The sequence below is a fragment of the Podarcis tiliguerta genome (assembly GCF_965153285.1).
Source record: "Podarcis tiliguerta genome assembly, chromosome: 17".
Lineage (NCBI taxonomy): Eukaryota > Metazoa > Chordata > Lepidosauria > Squamata > Lacertidae > Podarcis > Podarcis tiliguerta.
Window position 1 is genome coordinate 3,816,822 of NC_139550.1, and position 23,593 is coordinate 3,840,414.

General features: G+C 48.1%; 1 protein-coding gene across 1 annotated transcript; it reads right to left on the minus strand.

Moving 5' to 3' along the window:
- Positions 1-13,468: 13,468 nt before the first annotated feature.
- On the minus strand, positions 13,469-21,245 carry GAPDH (glyceraldehyde-3-phosphate dehydrogenase). Its single transcript, XM_083420531.1, has 12 exons — positions 21,003-21,245; positions 19,961-20,006; positions 17,827-17,926; positions 17,092-17,198; positions 16,901-16,991; positions 16,518-16,633; positions 16,299-16,380; positions 15,620-15,771; positions 15,445-15,523; positions 14,565-14,648; positions 13,945-14,042; positions 13,469-13,699 (listed from the first exon to the last, which is right to left on the minus strand). The coding sequence occupies exons 2-12, from the start codon at positions 19,981-19,983 to the stop codon at positions 13,630-13,632; spliced, it is 1,002 nt and encodes a 333-aa protein (XP_083276657.1). The 5' UTR covers positions 19,984-20,006; positions 21,003-21,245; the 3' UTR covers positions 13,469-13,629.
- Positions 21,246-23,593: the final 2,348 nt, after the last annotated feature.

Sequence of the window (23,593 nt, forward strand, 5' to 3'; positions counted from 1 at the left end):
TCTTTCTCAGGCTCTGAGAAAAACCACTATGCCGTCTCTCACATAGTTTTCTAGCCATCTTTTCTCTGTATGTATCTTCATATATTTATAAGTAATTTTAATATTAATTAAGAATGATCCAAAACTAAATAAGAAAGAGAGAGAGGTACTTCCACTCTTCCATCGTCCAATTGTATAGAATACAGTTATTTCCAATATTTGGCATATACACTCCAGAATAACTCCCAGCTGTAGATGGTGTGCAGCTTTCTGCCGTCTGCTAAGTGAATGGCCAAGTTTTCAGATCACCCCAAATTTATTCAGTGGCGAAAATCAAAGAGGGATTTGGAGCGCGCCTGAAGGATTGCTCCTCCCTGGGTGAATAGGCAAAAAAATGGTAACTGCAGATCCATTTAACTAAGGGATTGCCCACATCTTTGTTTGCCCCACTGTTTTCCTTGGGGGAAACCCATGGTTCAGCTCTGAATCAGAACAAAGAGCCTTCAAGTTTTCCGCAGATGGCTGTTTGTTCCCGTTTAGAGCTAAAGAGTGCATTTTCCAGGCAAAAGCAGCAGGACAAAAGCTAAACCTCTTGGAGCTGTGCTTAGGTAGCCTAGGACATGTAGGAAACTCAGTCACAGGGCAAGTGTGCATGAGCCCATTGGAAACATGTTTTTTACATGTGTGGTGTCATTTGAGGGGGTCGTCTCTACTGCCACACACCCCACCCCCATTTGCTCCTCTTAAAAACAGCTTTGTGTAAGACCTCTCATATTAAAATAATGTATGTTTGTTGCTGCTCAATGATCTGAATTTATGGGGAGCGCTATGTGCATTTAGGTCAGGTTGGAGCGGGAGCATTTTAGGCCTTGAGGGGGTGGGGTGGTAGTTTCTTTATATAGAATTTCATTTTTGAATTATTCAGTTTTACATACATCAAATAAAAACAAAAAAGCAATACACATATCCCCTTTGATTTCCCTCCCTCCCCCTTTTGTGGATCCTTATGTTATCATTTCCCCCCCACATCTCCTTTATAACTCCAATTTTTGATAAGTCCTTAAATATTCCTTCATTCCAATTTTTGTGCGGTAGTTTCAGAAGCCACCACATTTCCTCCAGCTGTGCTAGATACTGCAAGACGGCTGCCCGGTAGCCCCAGGGCTGAGCATCTAATATCTATATCAGGGGTCAGCTAACTTTTTCAGCAGGGGGCCGGTCCACTGTCCCTCAGACCTTGTGGGGGGGGGAGGACTATATATTTTTTTAAAAAAAATATGAACGAATTCCTATGCCCTACAAATAACCCATAAATAAACCCATAAATAACCCTTTAAATAAAAGGACACCTTCTACTCATGTAAAAGCATGCTGATTCCCGGATCGTCTGCAGCCCAGATTTAGAAAGTGATTGGGCTGGATCTGGCCCCCGGGCCTTAGGTTGCCTACCCCTGATCTGTATGTTGCAGGGAGGGTGTCCCTGCAGTCCTAAAAAAGAGAGGAAGGAAGTTGTCGTTTCCAATCGTATAGCAGGTGTGTGGGTTAATGGAAGGCCCACACTTGGAAGTTCTGAAGCATTGCCTCCCTCCACACAACAGCTGTGCATGTTTTTTGTTTATTTTCTTCTCTTCACATTTCTACCCCACTGTTCCTCCAAGCAGTGGGTGAATGACTGGCCCACAGTCACCCAGTGAGCTTCGCAGCTGGGTGGGGGTTTGAACCCTGGTCTCTCAGGTCTTAGGCCAGCACCCAAAGTACTACACCACCACGGGCTTTGGGATCCCAGCTAGAAGATAAGCGGGGAGCAGAAGCAGGAGAAGAGCTCAGCGCTATGGGCATAGGAGGGAGGGCAACTGTTCCCCTTCCCATCAAGTCAATAAATAAAAATACTTAACCAAAAGTAGAAATAATCGGAATATGTGAAACTGAAAAGTTTGCTGAGGTCGCTTGGATGATGTTGTGGCACGTTCTAGTGATGCAACTGGCAACCCAGTGTTGGGATACTGCCAGGGAGACAAAGTTCATCATGACTCCACGTCGTCTCCGGACGTCCATCGATCTCCCGTAGACACGCAGTATCAGCAATTAGCGACACGAGCTCCAGAAATAGCTTGCCACATTCCAGAGCTGATGCACGCTCTATCAGCAGATAATGCACAGCGAAAGATGCACTCAGGAGAGCATTATTTCCAAGTTTATTCAGTGTTGATCAGAACAAAGAAAACATGACTGCCTGCTTCAGTGTCTCAGACACACAGAGAGAAACAAAAGCAATAGACAAAATATAAAATTCCTGTGAACAGGAAATACGCAGACTCTGTGACTCACAAAGCCTGCTCCCTTTTAAGGTGGAACGGAAATATCCTAACACCCAGCTGAGCGATAGGTGTGGCTTACATGAACAGAGGAAAATCTTTTACCCGACCACAAAAAAAGCACTGCTCATCTCTCTTGCTCAGCCATGCACCTTTCGTACCATAGAGCAGTCATTCAGTAGCTTGCAGAGGGTAATAGACCTGGCTAAGGTCATCGATGACAGGGGAGCGTCTCAGGGTTTGGCTTACTGAGCGTGCACAGAAAATCGCCATTGGAATTTGAGAAGGAAGTGCTGAAAAGGTTTTCAGCAAATCCAATAAAACTTCTAGATTCAGGTAGGTAGCCGTGTTGGTCTGACAAAGTTGAAATGTATATAAAAAAATAAATAAAAATGTCCAGTAGCACCTTAAAGGTAAAGGGGCCCCTGACCATTAGGTCCAGTCGTGACTGACTCTGGGGTTGCGGCGCTCATCTCGCTTTATTGGCCAAGGGGGCCGGCGTACAGCTTCCGGGTCATGTGGCCAGCATGACTAAGCCACTTCTGGCGAACCAGAGCAGCCCACGGAAACGCCGTTTACCTTTCCGCCGGAGCAGTACCTATTTATCTACTTGCACTTTGACGCGCTTTTGAACTGCTAGGTGGGCAGGAGCAGGGATCAAGCAATGGGAGCTCACCCCGTCGCGGGGATTCGAACCGCCGACCTTCTGATCGGCAAGTCGTAGGCTCTGTGGTTTAACCCACAGCGCCACCCGCTTCCCATCTGAACTTCTGAATAAGTGTGCGTGCACACGAAAGCTTATACCAAGAACAAACTTAGTTGGACTCTAAGGTGCTACTGGGGACACACACACATATATATCCAATAAAACTTGTTTTAGTTTAGATAAATAAGGTGTGTTCTTTGTAATTTTGCAAAATATTCGCTGCATGAAAGGTACTCCCAGGTGTTAATTTTTTATTTAGCTTTCAAATGACTGATGATTTTGACATACTTTTCTGAGTGCTTGGGGGTCAAAAGGAAGCAATCTGTCATTGAGACATTTCATTCCGAATCTGCTAGACAGAGCCAGACAGAAGATGGCGGCAGGTGGGTGTCCTGCCCTCCCCCAACATAAATCATGATTACGCCCAACGCTCGGCTCCATCCTCCACCTCTGGGCTGGACTTCTCCCACCCTTGGCCAATTTACAGCTTTTGAACTGGTTGCATTTTCACACCCAGCTCATAGGGAAGCATTCAGGAAATGGTAGAGCCTGTGGTTTTGAAGAAGCCGCCATATGTGCCATTACGTGGCACTTGTCCCGTGTGGCATCTGCGCAAAGTTTTTTTGGCTCTGTTTAAATTAGAAGCTGCTCTCGGGTTCATGTCATGAAACAGGTCCGGCCGCACTTGCTGGAATGCCTGATAGAGAATTCATGGAAGCGGATGCCTGCAGAGAGGGGCAGGTGGGGCTGGCAAGACTTCCAGTTGCTAAGCACCAAGCTGTTGATAAGGGGTTGTTTGCTAGCAAAGGTCAGTCAGCAATCGTATGTGGGTACGTGTTTTCGTCCCCTGTCATGTCCAGCGGTTTCCCTTACACCATTTCTGTCAATATTCCACAGGTGTTGGGGGTAGGAAACATACAGCTGTTTCCCACTCACAACATGTTCAAATATATAAAAGGATGTCACATAGAGGAGGGAGAAAGGTTGTTTTCTGCTGCTCCAGAGAAGCGGACACGGAACAATGGATCCAAACTACAAGAAAGAAGATTCCACCTAAACATTAGGAAGAACTTCCTGACAGTAAGAGCTGTTTGACAGTGGAATTTGCTGCCAAGGAGTGTGGTGGAGTCTCCTTCTTTGGAGGTCTTTAAGCAGAGGCTTGACAACCATATGTCAGGAGTGCTCTGATGGTGTTTCCTGCTTGGCAGGGGGTTGGACTCGATGGCCCTTGTGGTCTCTTCCAACTCTATGGTTCTATGATAAAGAACTCATAACCCACCTACTCTCAGCAGCCAGAAATATTGTAGCCAGACCCTGGAGAGACCTGTCCGGAGTAAGCATGGATCAATGGTATCAAATAGTATGGGAAACAGCTTTATTAGAAAAACTAACCAATAAACAGAAACTGACACGGGGACAAATAGAAGAAGATGCCTTCACCCCGATACGGCTCCCCTTTATCACAACAACAACAACAACAACAATAATTTATTTATATCCCACCCTCCCCAGCCGAAGCCGGGCTCAGAGTGGCTAACAACAATAAAAGTAACACAGTTTACATAAAATCACAATCAATTAATTGAAATACATTCTAAAATCAATTCAAAATCAAATTAATGGCAACCATTGGGCTAGAGTTCTGTGAGGATTACCGAAGGAGGGGGTCAGACTGTACCTTGGCCAAAGGCAGTGGCGTAGCGTACGGGGGTGCAGGGGGGGGGGCCGGCCGCACCGGGCGCACCATCTGGGGGGGGGGCGCTCACACTCGCAGCTCTCTGCCCCTACCTGGCTCACTCACTCTCTCTCACTGCAGTGCTGGCTGTGCGAATCCGATCCGAGCCGCCAGGTCACCGCCCACTGTGGAGGGGAGGGTGCCAGGCGTGCGGTGTGGTGCGGAGAGAGAGCGAGGGACTATCTGGGGGAGGGACAGTGCAGCGGGGGGGGGGCGCAAATTACTTGCCTTGCCCCGGGTGCTGACAACCCACGCTACGCCACTGGCCAAAGGCACAGTCCAACACAGCCCAACAAGACAGCGACAAGAATCCGCCAACAGCATACGAATCAATATGGCTAACCTGATACAAAAACACACACACACCCCCACTCACACATGAAAACAACGTCCAACCAGCCATTCACAAATAACTACACCTGAGGCCAACCTCTCTCACCACCAAAGGAACACAGTGAGTAAAGAGAACCTGCACAAGTGACACTGACACAAAACCCCACACATTAAGTGAAATAGAAGCATTGCCACCCGACCCCACCCACACTCACCATGCCCCCCTCCACCTCTCCCCCCCCCCACCTCTTTCCCCCTCCACCTCTTTCACCCTTTTCTTCCTAAGGTAACACTAATGTCTCAACAAATGAAACTGATCTGTAGAAAATGTAACTTGAAAAAAGAGACATTGCACATACAGTGGTACCTCGGGTTAAGTACTTAATTTGTTCCGGAGGTCCGTTCTTAACCTGAAACTGTTCTTAACCTGAAGCAGCACTTTAGCTAATGGGGCCTCCCGCTGCCACCGCGCCGCCGGAGCCCGATTTCTGTTCTCATCCTGAAGCAAAGTTCTTAACCCGAGGTACTATTTCTGGGTTAGCAGAGCCTGTAACCTGAAGCATATGTAACCCGAGATACCGCTGTACTTTCTTGCAAACCAAGAAATCTTTAATAAAAATACATTAAAAAAAAGAAAGATACAGCTGTTTGCTGGGCATTATGAGAAACGAAAATCTGCACCCTGTGCTGCGGCAGTCAGAAACGGGAGCAAGGAGGTGTTACATGGATGTAAACCGTGTCTTGGGATCAGCGGGTGGCGCTGTGGTCTAAACCACTGAGCCTCTTGGGCTTGCTGATCAGAAGGTCGACGGTTCAAATCCCCACGATGGAGTGAGCTCCTGTTGCTCTGTCCCAGCTCCTGTCACCCTAGCAGTTCGAAAGCACGCCAGTGCAAGTAGATAAATAGGTACCACTGTGGCAAGAAGGTAAACGGCGTTTCTGTGTGCTCTGGCACTCGTCGCAGTGTCCCTTTTGCAGCAGAAGCAGTTTAGTCATGCTGGCCACATGACCCAGAAAGCTGTTTGTGGACAAACACCAGCTCCCTTGGCCTGAAAGCGAGATGAGCGCCGCAACCCCATAGTCACCTTTGACTGGACTTAACTGTCCAGGGGTCCTTTACCTTTACCTTTTACCTTCCTAGAAAAAAATGCTGGCATGGGCATAGCCAGGAGGGGCAGCTGCCCCCCCCATCAAGTAAATAAATAAAAACAAATATAATTTGTACAAAGATGTTGACAGGATTTTCTCAGCACTTGGGGGCTCAGAGGAAAGTAATTTAAAGCAACTGTTGTTGAGACATTTCATTCTGAATCTGCGAGACAGAGACAGACAGAGGAGGATGAAAGGTGGGTGTCGTGCCCGCCCCCCAATTAAATCATGGCTACACCCATGTATGCTGGGTGGAAGATCCGGGACAGATAAAAGAAAATGCTTCTGATGCAGGAAGCAGTGATGGCTGTCAATCTAAATGAGTTTAAAAGAGGATTAGAAAAATCAATGGGGGGAGACAGCCATCAATGACTATTGGCCTAATGGCTATGCGCTGTCTCCACGGCTTCTGAATACCAGTTGCAGGAAACCACAGGAGGGGACAGGGCTCATCCTGCCTTGCCACTGTGAGGATGCCGGACTGAAAGGGCCATTGTCTCAGCCCAGCAGGCTCTTCTAATGCTCTTACTCTACCTTTGCATTTAAAATATAGAGCTCAAGGCAACCAAGGAGCCGTGCGTAAAAATAAAACAATCCAAGTCAACTAAAAACCAACAGCAATAATAAAATCAAGGGCAAAAACCAAACCCGCTAAGAATTAAAAGAGGCAGGTAGTTAAATCGCTAGAGCTGAGTCAGCAGAAATATGCCTTTTAAAAATCCCAACTAAGTAGGCAGAAATATCTTAACCACCCAACAGGAGCTATATATATATAAAAAAACGCATTGGGAATCAGAAGTCACCTGGAAGGCAGAGATGGAGACCTATTAGAGCAGAGCTGCAGATTAAATTTAGGTAGCGTACTAGGTACAGAAGCAAAATAAACATTGAGGTGTGTGTCTATCGCAGCCAAGCATGAGTTTCATGTAAAGGTGAAGATTTTTCAAGCATCAAAGGTACCTGGGACTATAACAACCCCCCCCCACACACACTTTGTAAGCCATTGTGTGTTTCACTCGCTTAGTGTGACATGGAAGTAGGCATCTTTTGCTCCAGACCTCAAATTGATCAGGCAGCTCCCCAAATAATAATCAGTACAGGATAGCAGCTGTTATCTTACCTCCTTGGCAAACTTCCCTTACGCTTGGCAGGACAGCCCATTGTTTAAAATAGTAGACTCAGTCGGTTTCACAAAGCGTCAGCAAGTATATACTCCTAGGACATAATCACCGCACACCCCAAACCCCCCTTTTCACGTGAATTTAGGGCTGGGTTTAGGCAGAAAACATAGCAATTTGGCAAATTTGGATGATCCGACTATCTGAGTTCCACCCTACTCTTCCGAGGACATAATGTTGGATTCAGACCACAGGACTGAAAGGATTTCTGTTGCCTCAGTGAGAAACCTGTGCTTTTTGGGCACAGCACCATATACAGCTGTATCCCACTGCTCACCTCTTTGCTTAGAGCTATGAATGGGGTGGAATATTAATAATATTAGAAATAAAGGCTGCCACAAACCCCAATAATTTTGTATTGCTATTTTTATTTGTTTCTTGCAATAATAATAAGAAAAGCTTTGCTTAATTTAGCCTGGTTCAGATCTGTATTCTTGGGTATACACATGTGTTAGGACAGCTCTGGCAGTAGAGCATGTCTCTTAATCTCAGGGTTGTGGATTCGAGTCCCTATTGGGCAAAAGATTCCTGCATTGCTGGGGGTTGGACTAGATGACCCTTGTGGTCCCTTCCAACTCTACAGTTCTATGATTCTATTATTTACAGAAATAATATTATCTATTATTCAAAGTACCTGGTTTATCTTTAGCAAAATAAATCACCCTCTTCCTCCTGAGGACATAACTTTAAAGAGATAAGTGGGGTACCGACATCCCAAAGGAGCAGAAAAGGCTTTTCATGTTTGGGACAACAGCCACTCAGATGCTACTAGCCCAGAGATGGAAAGAAGAAAGTCCCTACCAGAGAGGAAGGGCAACTAAGCTGATGGACTACGCAGAAATGGCAAAGCTGTCCAGAAAGCTCAGAAACCAAGAGGACCAAAACTTTTTAAAGGAATGGGGGGAAATTATCATCTATTTAGGAGACAACTGCAAGCCGATGAAAATATTAGCAGCATTTTAATCCCACTTGTAATGTAACAAACTTTACGGATAATATGGATTGATAATATAGACTATGGAATAATATGCAGCTTTACATGTTGACAATAGGACCCATGAAGGGGGCAAGGGGAAGTCTCAAGATTCAGAGTAATCTCTATATATGGATATGCATTTGGACTGTTAGAAAATTATATCTGTAAAATCAAATGAAAATGGTTTCCCCAAAAAAGCACACAAGCAGAACCCTCCCACAAAAGAGAGATAAGTGGGAGACATCAGGTTTCCCAATAGTCTCTGTGGTGACAGAAACCAAATTGGATAGTGCTGCCTAGCGGTTAGAGCAGCATCTTGTTTGGGTGCTATGCAGAGCAACGCACTGTTTGCAACATCAGGATTTCTTCTTCTTTAACGATAAAGTAAATAGAACTTGTTTTGTGTGCATGGGGAGCGGGGACTAGCAGAACTTCCTCTCGGACAGGTTGAGTGTTGTTTTGAGCCTCCAGACACAGCAGAAATATTTGCGGTTGCTGTATGTGCATTTGGGATTAGCAGGGTGATCTTTCTCCTGAGGACATCCAGCAGGGCTCGCCTCCTCCCCAGCGGCTGGCACACTGGTGTTCAACCAGAAGTCTCTTTTTAATACCATTTTTAGTAGCTCAAGGAATGCTCAGCAGTTCTCTCACTTTTACTGCACAGCCCACGCATTGTGCCCCACTTTGGTGGCTGAGTTATAAGGATGATGTTATTCTTCCTCTTGGTAACACACCCATAATCACTGCTAAGTGGAATTTGGTTAGAGATACGTCACGAGGTCCTATTTGATGTTGCTTTTGTCTTGACGAATGCGAAACAGAACAGTTACTTACGCAAACACACCACGGCTCCACTATTTTGTGACCTATTTTATAACTTTGTTCTACTTAGTTTTTTCCCCAGAGTTACAACCCTCCCCTTTTGTTGCTCGCTCTTTAAAAGTGGAAACTTCTAGGTTAGTTAGGTAGTTTCACACAAGGGGCTTGTTTAAAACTCGTAACAGAAAGATAGATCGCAACCTCTTTTTTGAAAAGTTTTATTGCTCCTCGAAGGATGTGCAATCCCAGTGTAGTTTCATCGCATCTTTGGAATGAAGTGGCAAGACATCTCAAATCCGTGAAGCAAGATCATTCTGTCTTCCTGGAATCAGGCAGGTAAAATATATTGCCTGTTCGGAGAAATGACAGCAAGTTGTCTCTCCAGGAGCCAAGTTGTCTCTCGTTTTGCTGCATGCATATCACTTACCCACATGGGAATACTTACTGTTCTGGAGTCTAGAGATGCAAAACATTTCAAGGTAGACAGGTAAAGTGCCTGGACCTCATACTATTTATGGTAAAGGACCTCTGGACAGTTAAGTCCAGTCAAAGGCCACTATGGGGTTGCAGCGCTCATCTCACTTTTAGGCCGAGGGAGCTGCCGTTTGTCCGCAGACAGCTTTCTGGGTCATGTGGCCAGCATGACTAAACAGCTTCTGGCACAACAAAACACCGTGACGGAAACCAGAGCGCACGGAAACGCTGTTTGCCTTCCCGCTGGAGCGGTACCTATTTATCTACTTGCACTGGCATGCTATTTGAACTACTAGGCTGGCAGGAGCTGGGACAGAGCAACGGGAGCTCACCGTGTCATGGGGATTTGAACTGCCAACCTTCTGATTGGCAAGCCCAAGGGGCTCAGTGGTTTAGACCACAGTGCCACCCACGTCCCCCTATTTTATAAAGGCAATGTGGGAGGGTGCACCTCTACAGTCAGAGGTGTGGGAAACAATGAATTAGATCTCCAGCTTGTTCTGCCACAACATAGGTTATGCACCAAGCGCTGGCAGACGAAGCCTAGCATTTCTGCCCTCTGGCACCAAGATCCTTTGGGTTAGAAATATGGTTATTATTTTATTATTTATTACGTTCATCCCACCTTTTCTACAAGTTGCCCAAGGGGAATACATGGTTCTCCTCCTCCCCATTTTATCCTCACAACAACCTGAGAGGTAGATTAGGCTGAGAGGCAGCAAACTGGCCCAAGGTCACCCAGGAAGCTTCCTGGCCTGAACCGGGATTTGAACTCTGGTCTCCCAGGTCCTAGTCCAGCATTCTAACGGTACAACACCGCCAGCTCTCAAATAGAAATGGAGAGCTTCAGTGAGGCCCAGGCTTTTCTAGCAAGGACGATACTTTGATCTGTCAAAGTTGGCAGATTTGGGGGCTGGACGAGGGCAGTTTTTGTCTCTGCTTGGAGAGGACTCCATGCTGCAGAGCTATGAATGAAAACCGAAGCAAAATAGGAAAGGCCTGGAAACGATGCCTTATGAGGAACGGCTAAGGGAGCTGGGCATGTTTAGCCTGGAGAAGAGGAGGTTAAGGGGTGATATGGTAGCCATGTTCAAATATATCAAAGGATGTCACATAGAGGAGGGAGAAAGGTTGTTTTCTGCTGCTGCAGAGAAGCGGACACGGAGCAATGGATCCAAACTACAAGAAAGAAGATTCCACCTAAACATTAGGAAGAACTTCCTGACAGTAAGAGCTGTTCGACAGTGGAATTTGCTGCCAAGGAGTGTGGTGGAGTCTCCTTCTTTGGAGGTCTTTAAGCAGAGGCTTGACAACCATATGTCAGGAGTGCTCTGATGGTGTTTCCTGCTTGGCAGGGGGTTGGACTCAATGGCCCTTGTGGCCTCTTCCAACTCTATGATTCTATGACTTTAAACCTTGATTTTGCCTGGGGCGGAAAGCCTGTTAATGTTACTTAAACTGCCCCAGGCAAAATCAGAATTTCTCAGCTTAAAAATTAGTTTGTGTTGCTCTAGGCCTGTGGACTCATTCTGCCAGCAGAGACAAGGAGAAAGGAAAGTGCCATGAATAACAATAAAGCATGGCTACAGTGCCCTCTGCAGGATAGCTTCTTCAAACCTACATCATCTGTCTTAATTACTCATCGCCTGCAAGGGAAGGACTAGGAACATGTGGCAGTCTTTATCCTTAAGTGCATTTGAATGTCTCATATAGTTCTTGTACACAGTTCAGCAAAAGAAATAACCATGCATCGCGACCCCTCTTCCCCATTCAAAAAAGGTTTCCTTCGGCAAGGAATTTGGCACCTCTAAAATAGCTCCTGCCCACCCCAAATACTTCACAGTATCCGAGGCCTAAAATCCAAGCGGCTGTCACTTCCCATTAACTTGAGATGGGGACGCTCCAGGAAGCAGCCTTGCAAAATCCAGTCACACAGAGTCCGAGCTGTTGCGGCTTCTGCGGCTGGTAATTGTGTGATGCTAAATGTGACACCTGTTCATGAGGGACAGAAATGCATCCTTCAGCCTTGTGTGTGTGTGCCATAAGGAGGCAGAACCCGAAGCAGAATAAATAAACCAGCTGTTCCTCACACATCCTCAAAGTCTGACTCAGCTGAAGGCAGAGGATTTAGGCTCAAGCCAAGAGTTTGAGTCTAAGAGGAGTAAAACACAGCCTGTTCACACACAAAGCAGAGCGAGCAGGGAAGATCTCAGCAAATTGTAAGCGGCTTGACAGGTGCCACTGAAAGATGGTGGACTGTTTCATTGTCGGTTTTAAAGCAGAGGTTGGATGGCTATCTGTCATGGATGCTTACGTTGAGATTCCTGCATTGCAGGGGGTTGGACTAGATGACCCTCAGGGTCCCTTCCAACCCAATTCTACCGTTCTGTGAATTCCACAGCTGCCTATCAGAGAAAACTAAGGGTGAGTGTGCTCTCCTTAAGCTGAATAGCCTGTATGTTTCTGCCAGCAGCTGGCACTGCGAGTCATGGCTACTCTCCCATTGTGGAACTCCAAACTATTAATCTGCTTCACTGCCATTGTACAGCTGGTTAATTCTTATACATCATATAATGGAAGAGAACGAAGGACATGCTTTATTAAATAGATTCCAAGTTTTCAGTTCCTTATTAAAGGAGGCAAATTACTAATATAGCTGCCAGCTATTGAACATTCTCATGCTGTGTTTTGTTTTCTTCCTGGTTGCGTTCCCCTCCCTGAGAGATTTGTGGCTCCTTGCCTTCACCAGCATAGCAGCAGGTTGATAAAAGTATTGAGTTTTAAAAGGCTGGAAACTGAGGAAATCAAGTGAGGTGATGCAGAGCCTAGATTCCTTCCACATTTTATCAACAACTTGGAGAAACGGGGTAGAGGTAATCATTGGTAAGAAACTTGGCAGGGATAGCGAACAACTCAAGAGCACTTAATTTAAAATTGCCTCAGTAGTGTAGTGTCAGCAGTTTTCCATTCTAAGACGACAGAGACAAATGTGAAGTTCTCCATGTAGGCAAAACAGTCTCAGGACTGTGGACAATCACAAGATGAACTTGAGTTAGCAATATGATGCTGCTGGAAAAGGAAACTCATACAATTTTTAAGCTACATTAACAGAACTTATTTTCCAGCAGCCTTAAGGAATAGTTCCACTCTACTCTGTACTAATTAAACCTGTGTCCACTTCTGGACACTGATCTTACATGGGCTTCAGTTTCGAGGAGATGTCAAAACTTCTTGCTAGCAACAGCCATTCTGACACAATGGAACAATTTAGCTAGCTAGGTGGTGATCTAGTGAAGATCTGGGTGATGATGCCCTGGTTTTTGTTTCCAGCATTCAGCAGCAGATGGAGCCAGGTGGAGTGTAATTGTGTCAGCTTTACAGTAAAAATTAAGACAAACCTGATGGGTCCCTTGGCTAAGCACCATCACATTGTTTTGTGTTTTATATTACCAGCAAGTCAAGGTGTCCCCCCCCCCCCTCCAATTAAGCTGCAACTGCTCTTGGTTATCTTCTGTTGCTCATTCTTTAAGCAGCAGCACATTCAGCTTAAACCCCTCAGCTGCAGGCATTCTGAACCCTCGAAACTCCAATCCAGGCAGCCTCCACCACCATGCCTGCTGGTCCATACAGCAGTACAACTTCTGTTCAGCAATGCAGACACCAAGTGGGGAATTTTCATGAAGACTCTGTCCTGTGGGCTTATCAACTTTCAAGGCAGCCCAGCACTTTTGGGAGGAAAGCACAGCCTTTGTGCTCACACCCTCACAACAACAACAACAACAAGAAGGAGGAAGAGAACAAGGATTTGAGACAGTGATGACTTTATTGAGAGGGGAGATGTTACTGAAACAGTCAAGTTTCTTCCAGCCTCTCCACTTCCTCAGAGGCAGGTGGAACAAGAGAAGGCCTCTTACTGCAAGATACAGAGCCGAGTTGTAAGAAAATTAAGAAATGGAACTCTGCCTTTACTCCTTGGATGCCATGTGAACCAACAGGTCTACCACGCGGTTGCTGTATCCATATTCATTGTCGTACCTGGAAAAGAAGGCAGGGGGATAGTAGGGTTACCTACAGTATCCTCTCATTGTAAAATAGCCTTCCCCTATTTGACAAGTGGTAGGAAGAGAGCAGGAAGTCTATGCTGCTACACACATGTGTGCGCACACTATGTCCCCCTTCCCAAATTTCAGCAGGCCACTGGATTACCATAGCAATTCAAACAGCAAGAAGTTCCTTGATCCTACACAAGTCTAGAACTTATATCTAGCTTGATCTCTTACCAGGAGACCAGCTTCACAAAGTGGTCGTTGAGAGCAATGCCAGCAGCAGCATCAAAGATGGAGGAGTGGGTATCACCATTGAAGTCACAGGAGACAACCTTTGAGAGAAGAAGAGAAGCTTACAATACAAGGCAACACAAGTCTCAAAAGATGATCTCACGTTTTATCCAACGGAGGGTAACATAATGTATAAACTTGAAGCAAAACTGGTATGGTTTAAAGGTGCATGGGGCCATCACCTTGTTGAAGTTAAGCACCCAGGTCACTGCCTGGGCGAAACATGTACACCTTGGCACTGCCTGGGCGAAACATGTACACCTTGGGTTCCAATATGGAAGAAATGCAGGATGAAACCGCATGCCGCCAGTCACATAGGGCAAGGAAGAAGACGAAGGAAAGAAAATGTATCACATAGATACATTCAATCTCCAAAATTATCTTTACTGCCACTATCACGGTAGCATAAATTGCTACAAAATGTACCGATGTGCTTTCTCCATACAAATTGTGTGTATACATGGCAGGGGGTTGGACTCGATGGCCCTTGTGGTCTATTCCAACTCTATGATTCTATGAAAATCCAGATTTGACAGTCTGCTGAAGCAGCCATCGTGGCTTACCTGGTCCTCGGTGTATCCCAGGATACCCTTCATAGGGCCTTCGGAGGCTGCCTTCACAACCTTCTTAATGTCGTCATACTTGGCCTGTGTGGAAAAGGATGGGAAATGTTAAAATGGTCCTACCTGCCAGAGCTGTGCAGGAGCTTATGGAAATTACTTAAGACACAGGCCAGAGAAGGCTGGGGAAAGGAGAAGCAGTTATATAAATTTAGACCCTGGATTCAAATGGTCTTGATGAGGAGACTGGGCTCTAGATGGTCATGTGGACACAATTAACATTTCTCTTCCCCTCCTCCCCCCACTCCATCCACTAGTCTGTGATTTGCAACTATTTCTACATTCCTTATATAGTAGAACAAACCAAACCTCCCTCTCTCTCTCTCTGTGTGTGTGTGTGCGCGCGCACGCGCACAAAAAACCTCACTATCATGGTTGCAGGAATAAAATGGGAGTTCACGTCTGCTGCGCTGGTGCTAAACAAATTTACTTGTAGAAAATAATAATATATTTTTAAAGCAAAAATAAAATTAGGATTATCCCAAAGTATATATTTTTAAGCATAAGGAAGGAAGGACTAGAGTGACCAGTGCCAACCACAATGGGCAAGATTCAGGTATTGATCTTGGCTTCTGCCACCATCACCTGCCACTTTTTGGGGGGGCGGGGATCATAGAGAGGGGACTGGGCTTCATACGAGAAGTCCAGCCTTAGCTGTGCTTGTTTAGACATAAATGCACAGCTCATGGTGCATTGTATGGCGGTGCAAACCCCTTTTGTGGTTTCTGTACAGGCAAGCATTACAAAGTATTACCGAGAGCTACAAAGGTGGGTTTCTACACGAGGCCACAGGGAAAGGCGTTGCAAGTTCCGAAATACTCACTGGTTTCTCCAAGCGGCATGTTAAGTCCACAACAGAAACATTGGGAGTTGGGACGCGGAAAGCCATCCCTGTGAGTTTTCTGGGGGTGTAGAAGATTACTCGGGTTAGGGTGCAAAGCATTCCTCACTTTCATACCCTTCCCTCAGACGCCACCCAGAGAGACAAGAGGACTTACCCATTCAGCTCAGGGATGACCTTGCCCACAGCCTTCGCGGCACCTGTGGATGCTGGGATGATGTTCTGAGCAGCTCCTCTGCCATCTCGCCACAGTTTCCCAGATGGACCATCCACAGTCTTCTGTGTGGCTGTGATAGCATGGACTGTGGTCTGGGGTAGACAAGGGGCAAGAGAGATCAATTTTTCACCCCCAAGCACAAGATGTGTGTCCCCTCCATGTACACTACTGAGAGGAAGGGCTCTGAACTGCAGCCAACTTTTATCCTAGACTGCCTTTGATCATTGAGGTTAAGCTTTGAACAACATTTCAGCGTAGGGAGAAACGGTTGCAGTGAAGCAGAAAGGGTTTAAAAGTATGACGCAATAATGGAAAGAGTCAAAATCTTTGCAAGTAATTGGATAGAATACTCTATGCACTTTTCCCCTTGTACACCCCACAAGGGGAAGGATCGGCACATTCTGAAGAGCTGCAAATTTGGCTACACTAAGGATGGATAAATTTGTTGCTGGACAGCAGCTTCCATCATCCCTGACCACTGAGCATGCTGGCCAATGGGGGCTGGAGCCCAACAATATGTGGAGGGACTTGGGGTATGTGTTGGGGGGGCTAGGCCTCCCCCTCCACAGTAAAGGACCCTGGTAATGAGGAGTGCATTAGGAGCATGCAATTCACTTACCATAAGGCCTTCCACAATGCCGTAGTTGTCATTGATGACCTTGGCCAGGGGTGCCAGGCAGTTGGTGGTGCAAGAAGCATTGCTGGAAGGAAATGAGGGTATTTATATTGAGCACCACAACTCTTGACCCAATCTATTTTGTGGTCCAATGTTAATAGGCCAGCGAGCAACACTGCTCCGGTTACTATTACAGTACCACAGTTTCGCTTGCATATTCACCTGACGATTTTCAGAGAGTTGTCATACTTCGTATGATTGACACCCATCACAAACATGGGAGCATCTGCTGATGGGGCAGAGATTACAACACGCTTGGCACCGCCCTTCAAGTGAGCCTGAAAGGGGAAAGGAAGCAAGAACTGTAGCAATCTGCTCCAGGACTGACAGAGCATTTGTCATTTAAGAACTATGAACAAGAATCTTGTTGCTAAGGAAGGCTACAGCCACGTGGATGAGGCAAACTATGTTATCCTTCTTACTTTTATCATTGCTCAGCTAGGGGGAGAAACAGGAGTGGAAAACAGAAAACTCCTGTGACACCTCTCCTCCTGCCCGGGAGAGATGCACGGTCCCCTTTGCTCATCTGCACAGAAGATACTTACGCCGGCCTTTTCTAGGGTGGTGAAAACACCAGTGGATTCAACAACATATTGCGCTCCAGCATCGCCCCACTTTATGTTGGCAGGGTCACGCCTGATGAGGAGAAAAGGAATCACAGTTTTAGACAAGTTTCTGACAGAGCCAGATCCTGCCCAGCCAGCAAGGAAAGAGAAGAGTGAGAGATATTACTCACTCCTGGAAAACAGTGATGGCGTGTCCATTGATCACAAGTTTCCCATTTTCGGCCTTCACATCACCATGGAAACGGCCATGAGTGGAGTCATACTTGAACATGTAGACCTAAGAGTGAGACATTCAAAACATGAGTTTTGTAGTCTGGTTCCACATTAATCCCTCATTCTGCCTGCCTCTCTCTCTATCCCCAATGTAATTTCCCCCCATCCCAAGCTGCTCTCAAATACACAACTCCATGGGAAAAGGGCTGTGCGAACTGAAAGTAGAAAGGCGGGTTTGTTGCTGTTGCTGTTTGTGTGTTATGGTCGTGGGGAGAATGCTAAGTACTGCTGTGGTCACACAAGACCACAAAACTCTTATGTGCCGCTTCATGCAATGTTTTCTCTTCAGAACCTTGAACACCTCTCTGCACCTGGCCCATTGAAAGTTGCATTTGGACTTTCAGCATCTCACTAGGGACAATGTGATTATTATGGGTTATGTGCCAATTTGGCTCATACTCTGTAGTCTTCAGCTGGGGGGTGGGCTTTATTCTAAAATCTCAAGAGGCACTTGCTCCCTAACCACCCAATGCTGCTTTCAGCTTATAGACTGTCTTCCCCCAAAGTAACTGCTACCATTTGCCAGATCTCTGGAAAAAATACCAAGAATACTGTTTAGTGACACAAATACATGTTCACAAGGTAAGGCCATAGCCTGCTTTTTGACTTTAGAAAGAATACTGGATTCTCACCATGTAGTTCAGATCAATGAAAGGGTCGTTGATGGCCACAACCTCAACTTTTCCAGAGTTAAATGAAGCTCTGCAGACCAGACGGCCAATGCGGCCAAATCTAGAGAAAGAGAAGATCAACCGTCACAAGGAAGCAAAACCAGAATTCTCTCTACCTAGTTGTTCTGAAAGCAAAAAACAAAAAAACAAACCAAAAACCCCAAAACAGAGAATAGTACTTTGAGAAAGTATTAAAAATCAAGTAATTGGGACGGGGGAGAAGCAGCAGTGATGAGGCACATCACACTGCAGCTTGTGAGAACTTGGCAATCAGCTGGAGGGCACGAAGCTAGACAAGGGCTTAGACCTGAACCTAACCATATTAAGATAAAATCAGGCTTATTCTATAAATATTTTCTGCCTTAGGCACACAAGAAATGTAGCCAACATCTTTCTGTTATCTAAATACCCTGTGCAAGCCTCACTAAAATGCACAATCCCAGTTAGTTTCAAATTAGGCTTATTGCCAAAGCCTTCCGAGTAGACTGTGCCCCACCTGTTCAAATCCTATTCTGGCACCCTCAACCAGCAAGCCAGGGTCTGATGCCCAAGAGAGCTGCATGTTCTTGCCTTAAGTTCGGGGCATCCCCCAACACAGAGCCATCATCTGCTCTGGTGAGCTCTGGCCTTTCTCAGTTTCTCCTGTGGCTGCAAGTCAAGGACCAGTGAGAGAAATGCAGGGGAAGCAGAACAATTGCAGCAAGGACACCAACTGAGCGCATGCAACTTCACCTCTGCAAACCTTCCAGAGCCCTACAACTGCAGCAGCTTTTTTGGGGTCACGTGATGAAGGCTTTGTGTTTGAGACAAAGGGCATCTTTTGCATGAGAGGCCAAGCCACCATTTTACTAGCTCTAAAATGCTTGGAACCGGCAGCCAGCTAATCTAAGGGGCAAGAAAAACGTGGATGGAAGAGGCTCTGATCTCTCCACTTTCATCACGAGCCTCAAATCACTGCTCAGCAAAGTGCATGTGCTTGAAAAGTTACTGCCTGATTTGCAGAGATTCACTGCTCATGGCTACTGTAAACCGCCATGCAGAAATGCAAGTCCTACCCTCCCTGTGAAGCTGCTCTGAGGAATTCCACTTGGCCCACATGGTTTATTCCCAACCAACTTGTGGGAATAAACCAATAAGCAGCTTCCCCTTATCTGAGTCCGAAGCTCTGTGAATGCAAAGCATGCAGTCTGCCACTCATCTCTATGGGAATTCTTGCAGGACACTGCTACTATTTCGTTAGCAGCCTTGAGATGGGAAAGGTATTGCTTAGACAGGCTCTCGCTCTCTCATGTTGCATCCAGACACCTCTCCCCTTCCTCTACAGCACCATCCCGCCGCTGCAGAAAGGTCACGCACTAACTTTAGCGCCAGCTCCCCCCACCCTCCAGCACCAAGCGGCAAGTTATCTGGTTACAGTTTTCTGCCTCCACAGGGTGTAGTGCAGAAGGTCACATTCTTTGTGGGCCCTTCAGACCAAAAGGCAGTTTCACTTTGATTTGCAGGGCGGGGGGAAAGCAGCCAGAGTTGCAAAAGATGGGAATAAAAGAGAAGTGGGGCGAAGAGGACCAGGGAGCCCCACTGCTACTGCTGCTTCCTGCCGCAAGTGATTCAGCAGTACATAGCTCAAGGAAGTGAGTCACACCACTCCTCTCCTGCCTAGGCACATCCTGCCCACTGGCTTGCCCCATGTGCTTTCGCTGCTGCACGCGGAGCTCAAAGATGGGGAGAAAACCCTTTTGGGTGCCACCTGTTTTAATTGGGCAGCTGGGCTGAGAAGGACACAAGAAGATCCTTTTTCGAGAGGAGCAGCTGCTGGGCGGAGGCAGAGGAGCGGGAGTGACCTTCAGATGTCCTTGCAAAGGACAGGAATGCGAGCCGGGTCCCCCAAGAACTGCCACAAGAGACAGCAACAGGCAGCCAGGCGCCAGCGCTCTCCCATTGGCTGGAAAGTTCTCCAAGTTCTCCCAGGGGGCAGCCACCCCCCTGCTTCTCCCAGCAACCAGATCTCCTCCTCCTCCTCCCCACTTTACACGCCCCTCCCTCCCTGCCATGCTAAGGCAGCCTCGCCGCACGTCCGCCCCCTCCGAAAACTCACCCGTTAACTCCGATTTTCACCATTTTCGTCTCTGGAAATTGTGATCCTGGGAGAAACAATATATATATATATACAGAAATTACAAGGTTGCTTATCTTGCGCCAAAACAGGGCTCCCCACCCCCGTCACTCCAGCAAGCCCACCCCGATTCATGCCCGAGGAACCCCCAGGCTCAAAGGGGTCCTTGTCTCTGCCCTCCCCCCCCCATCAGGATAATGTCCCCTTAGGCGGAGAGAGAGACGCCGCCCCACACCCGGCAGAGCGGAGGGAAGCGAAGCTCAGGACCCGAGAGACAACGAAAGTTGCTTCAAATCTTTTTTTTGGTGGGGGGGATCATTGTACTAAAGAAACGCTGCCAGGCTACATTTCCTTCCGCCAACCTCTCCCCCCCCCCCCGCAACTTCGCCCCGCGATAAGAAGGCGCTTCCGCGGCCGCCTTTCCAGCGAGGCTCCCCCCTCGCGGAAGTCGGCCGGGGAAACTTTGTCACCGTCGCAGCCCGAGGGCTCAGTGGCGTAGCGAGGGGGGTGGGGGGTGCGGGGCGCACCGGGCGCAACATCTGAGGGTTAGGGGGCGCAAATCCACGGGTTAGGGGGCGCAAATTACTTGCCTTGCCCCGGGGGCTGACAACCCACGCTACGCCACTGAGAGGGCTGGAGGGCGCGGAGCCCCCGAGGACTGGGCGTGGGGGGGGCGAAGAGGAGAAAAGCTCCCCGCTTCCCCGAGCGAGCCCCCCCCTCCACCCCACGGCGCGCCTACTCAGAAGTAAAGCCCCCCCCCCAAGTGAGTTCTATGGGACTTCTCCACAAACAAGCGCCGGCAGCCTGGCCAAAGCCCCTTTGCTGAGGGGACGCGGGGACTCTTTGTTGGGGGGGGGGCTCTTTGCCCCACCACCAGCCCCGCTGCCGCCCTTCCTTCCTTCCTCCCCGGCCCCAAATAAACTTTTCCAAAGCCGCAGCAACGCCGTCTCCCTTCCTCCGCCTTCCCCGAAACGGCGACCCCTGCTGCCGCCTTCGCTCCGCGCGCCCCTCCGCCTGGTCTTACCCGAGGGGTCCCTGACCTAACTCAGCTCCGCAGTGCAGTGAGGAGGTGAGAAGGAAGGGCCCCGGCGCCCGGCCCTTTATACCTCCCCGTATGGTAATGGCGAGGCCCGGCCCCGAGCGCAGGCGCCAAATCAGAGCCCGAGGGGAGGCGACGGGCGGCCCGGCCGAATGGCGCGAGGGGGGGAGGCTCCCCGGCCCTCGCTTCCTGCCCCGACGCAGATGGAAATAGCCCTGGCCCCTTCCCGCCAAATCGCCTCACCCCCAACCTTTTGTTTTGGGGCGGAGGGATACCACCCAAAAACAGGCACCTCAGAGGTCGGCAAAGGGGGCACCAGGCCGAATTTGCGTTACTTACCCATTATTCGACCTAGCTAAAGTGAAGGCCACGGAGTGGATTCGCTACTATAAAGCGCTTTCCTCCCGTCCAGGAAGGGATGAACAAGCACCAGCAAGTCAGGCCTTCCTGGCGCCATAAATTCCCTTCCCTTTTCCAACCTTCAGGTCTGGAATGCGCCCTTCCTTCTTACTTCGGTTAATAGCACCTGTGCAGAAGAGCACCATTCCAACAAAATGGGGGTTTTTTTGGTGCTGGACTGAGGCCCTGAACCTGCCATGACAGCCTGCTGTGATTTTCAAAGCTCAGAAGCTGGATAGGCCTTGTTTTTCATGGACTTCTGGAGATACCTGTCTGGCCACCTAAATGCCGGCCATTGGTCAGGGATTTTTTGGGCCCACATTAACCATAAAGGTGGCATGGAACCTCCATGCTGGAGGCAGTCTACCTTCCAAGCCACCAGCCCTCTGCTGCTGGAAACAGAAGGCAGTTCTGGAGAGCTGTCTTTGGAAGACAGAGTGGCCATAAGGTCCACAGCCGCTGCTTTCTGCAGGATATGGTAGTGCTTGTCCTTTCGTCCAAAATGGTTCTTTGAAAAAACAAAAACCTTCATCATGCCTCATCACTGTTTTATTTTGCATCCCTAAGATGTTTTGTGCATGTGTCCTAGCTGACCAGCTCCACTCTGCTGCTGCCACAGATCAGCAGTAAAGGGACCTCCAGGCAGCATTTGTCCTTAGCAGGATGCCAGCAAGATGATCAGCCATCATTGGGGCTGATGGGGATGGGCGGAGAGACGTGAGCTGCAAACATTGTGGATTTGCTGTGTTTTAGCAGAGAGACGCGGTTTTGGGATGCGGGTGGCGCTGTGGGTTAAACCACAGAGCCTAGGACTTGCCGATCAGAAGGTCGGCGGTTTGAATCCCCGCGACAGGGTGAGCTCCCGTTGCTCAGTCCCTGCTCCTGCCAACCTAGCAGTTCGAAAGCACTTCAAAGTGCAAGTAGATAAATAGGTACCACTCCGACGGGAAGGTAAATGGCGTTTCCGTGCACTGCTCTGGTTCACCAGAAGCGGCTTAGTCATGCTGGCCACATGACCCGGAAGCTGTACGCCGGCTCCCTCGGCCAATAAAGCAAGATGAGCGCCGCAACCCCAGAGTCGGCCACGACTGGACCTAATGGTTAGGGGTCCCTTTACCTTTACCTTCAGCAGAGAGATGCTGGATGGAGGGTATCTGATTCCCTGGGGAAAATTCCCATTTGGTGAGCCCCAAGGAAGTTCAGGAGGGGATGTGAAGCAGAGGGTACAATGGGGGAAGGGACACAGGGCCGGCCCCTGAATCAAACCACAAAATGGCACCCCACCTCCCCACCAGGGAAGAAGGTTTGAGTGAAGATCTACAGGGAACAAGAGGGGGAGGAAAGGTCAATAAAGCTCCTGTAAAGCCTTAGGCAGTTGCCTCACCTTAACACATGGGGGTGGAAGGACAGGAACGAAGAATGCAGGTGGATGACACATGGGCATTAGGCCTTTGTAAGCAAGATGCAGAGGACTCAGATCTGGTTTGCAGACACCCCATCATTGTGTTCCTCTAGCAGAGACATCACCTTGCCAACAAAGGTCTGTATAGTTAAAGCTATGGTTTTCCCAGTAGTGATGTATGGAAGTGAGAGCTGGACCATAAAGAAGGCTGGTCACCGAAGAATGGATGCTTTTGAATTCTGCTGCTGGAGGAGACTCTTGAGAGTCCCATGGACTGCAAGAAGATCAAACCTCTCCATTCTGAAGGAAATCAGCCCTGAGTGCTCACTGGAAGGACAGATCCTGAAGCTGAGGCTCCAGTACTTTGGCCACCTCATGAGAAGAGAAGACTCCCTGGAAAAGACCCTGATGTTGGGAAAGATGGAGGGCACATGGAGAAGGGGACAACAGAGGACGAGATGGTTGGATAGTGTTCTCAAAGCTACCAGCATGAGTTTGACCAAACTGCGGGAGGCAGTGGGAGACAGGAGGGCCTGGCGTGCTCTGGTCCAGGGGGTCACGAAGAGTTGGACACGACTAAACGACTAAACAACAACAACAACACTGCATCACAGGCCAGCAGCTAGATGCCTGAACTGAATGGAGGAGTGCAGAGTTTTATCATGGGCTGAGTGAAGAGCATCAGCCCCTGAAACGGATTATGCCGTTTAAGGAGCCACTCAAAGTCATCCCTGGAGAAGTGCCACTTGGGCCAAGACTCTCAGCAGAACCTGCA

Coding starts and splice junctions, on each gene's coding strand:
- GAPDH (XM_083420531.1), bottom strand. CDS start 19,983: ATGGTGAAAATCGGAGTTAACGG. Junction 16,634..16,900: donor CCACCCTAGAAAAGGCCGGC/GTAAGTATCTTC, acceptor TTCCCCTTTCAG/GCTCACTTGAAGGGCGGTGC. Junction 13,700..13,944: donor TTTGTGAAGCTGGTCTCCTG/GTAAGAGATCAA, acceptor CTTCTTTTCCAG/GTACGACAATGAATATGGAT.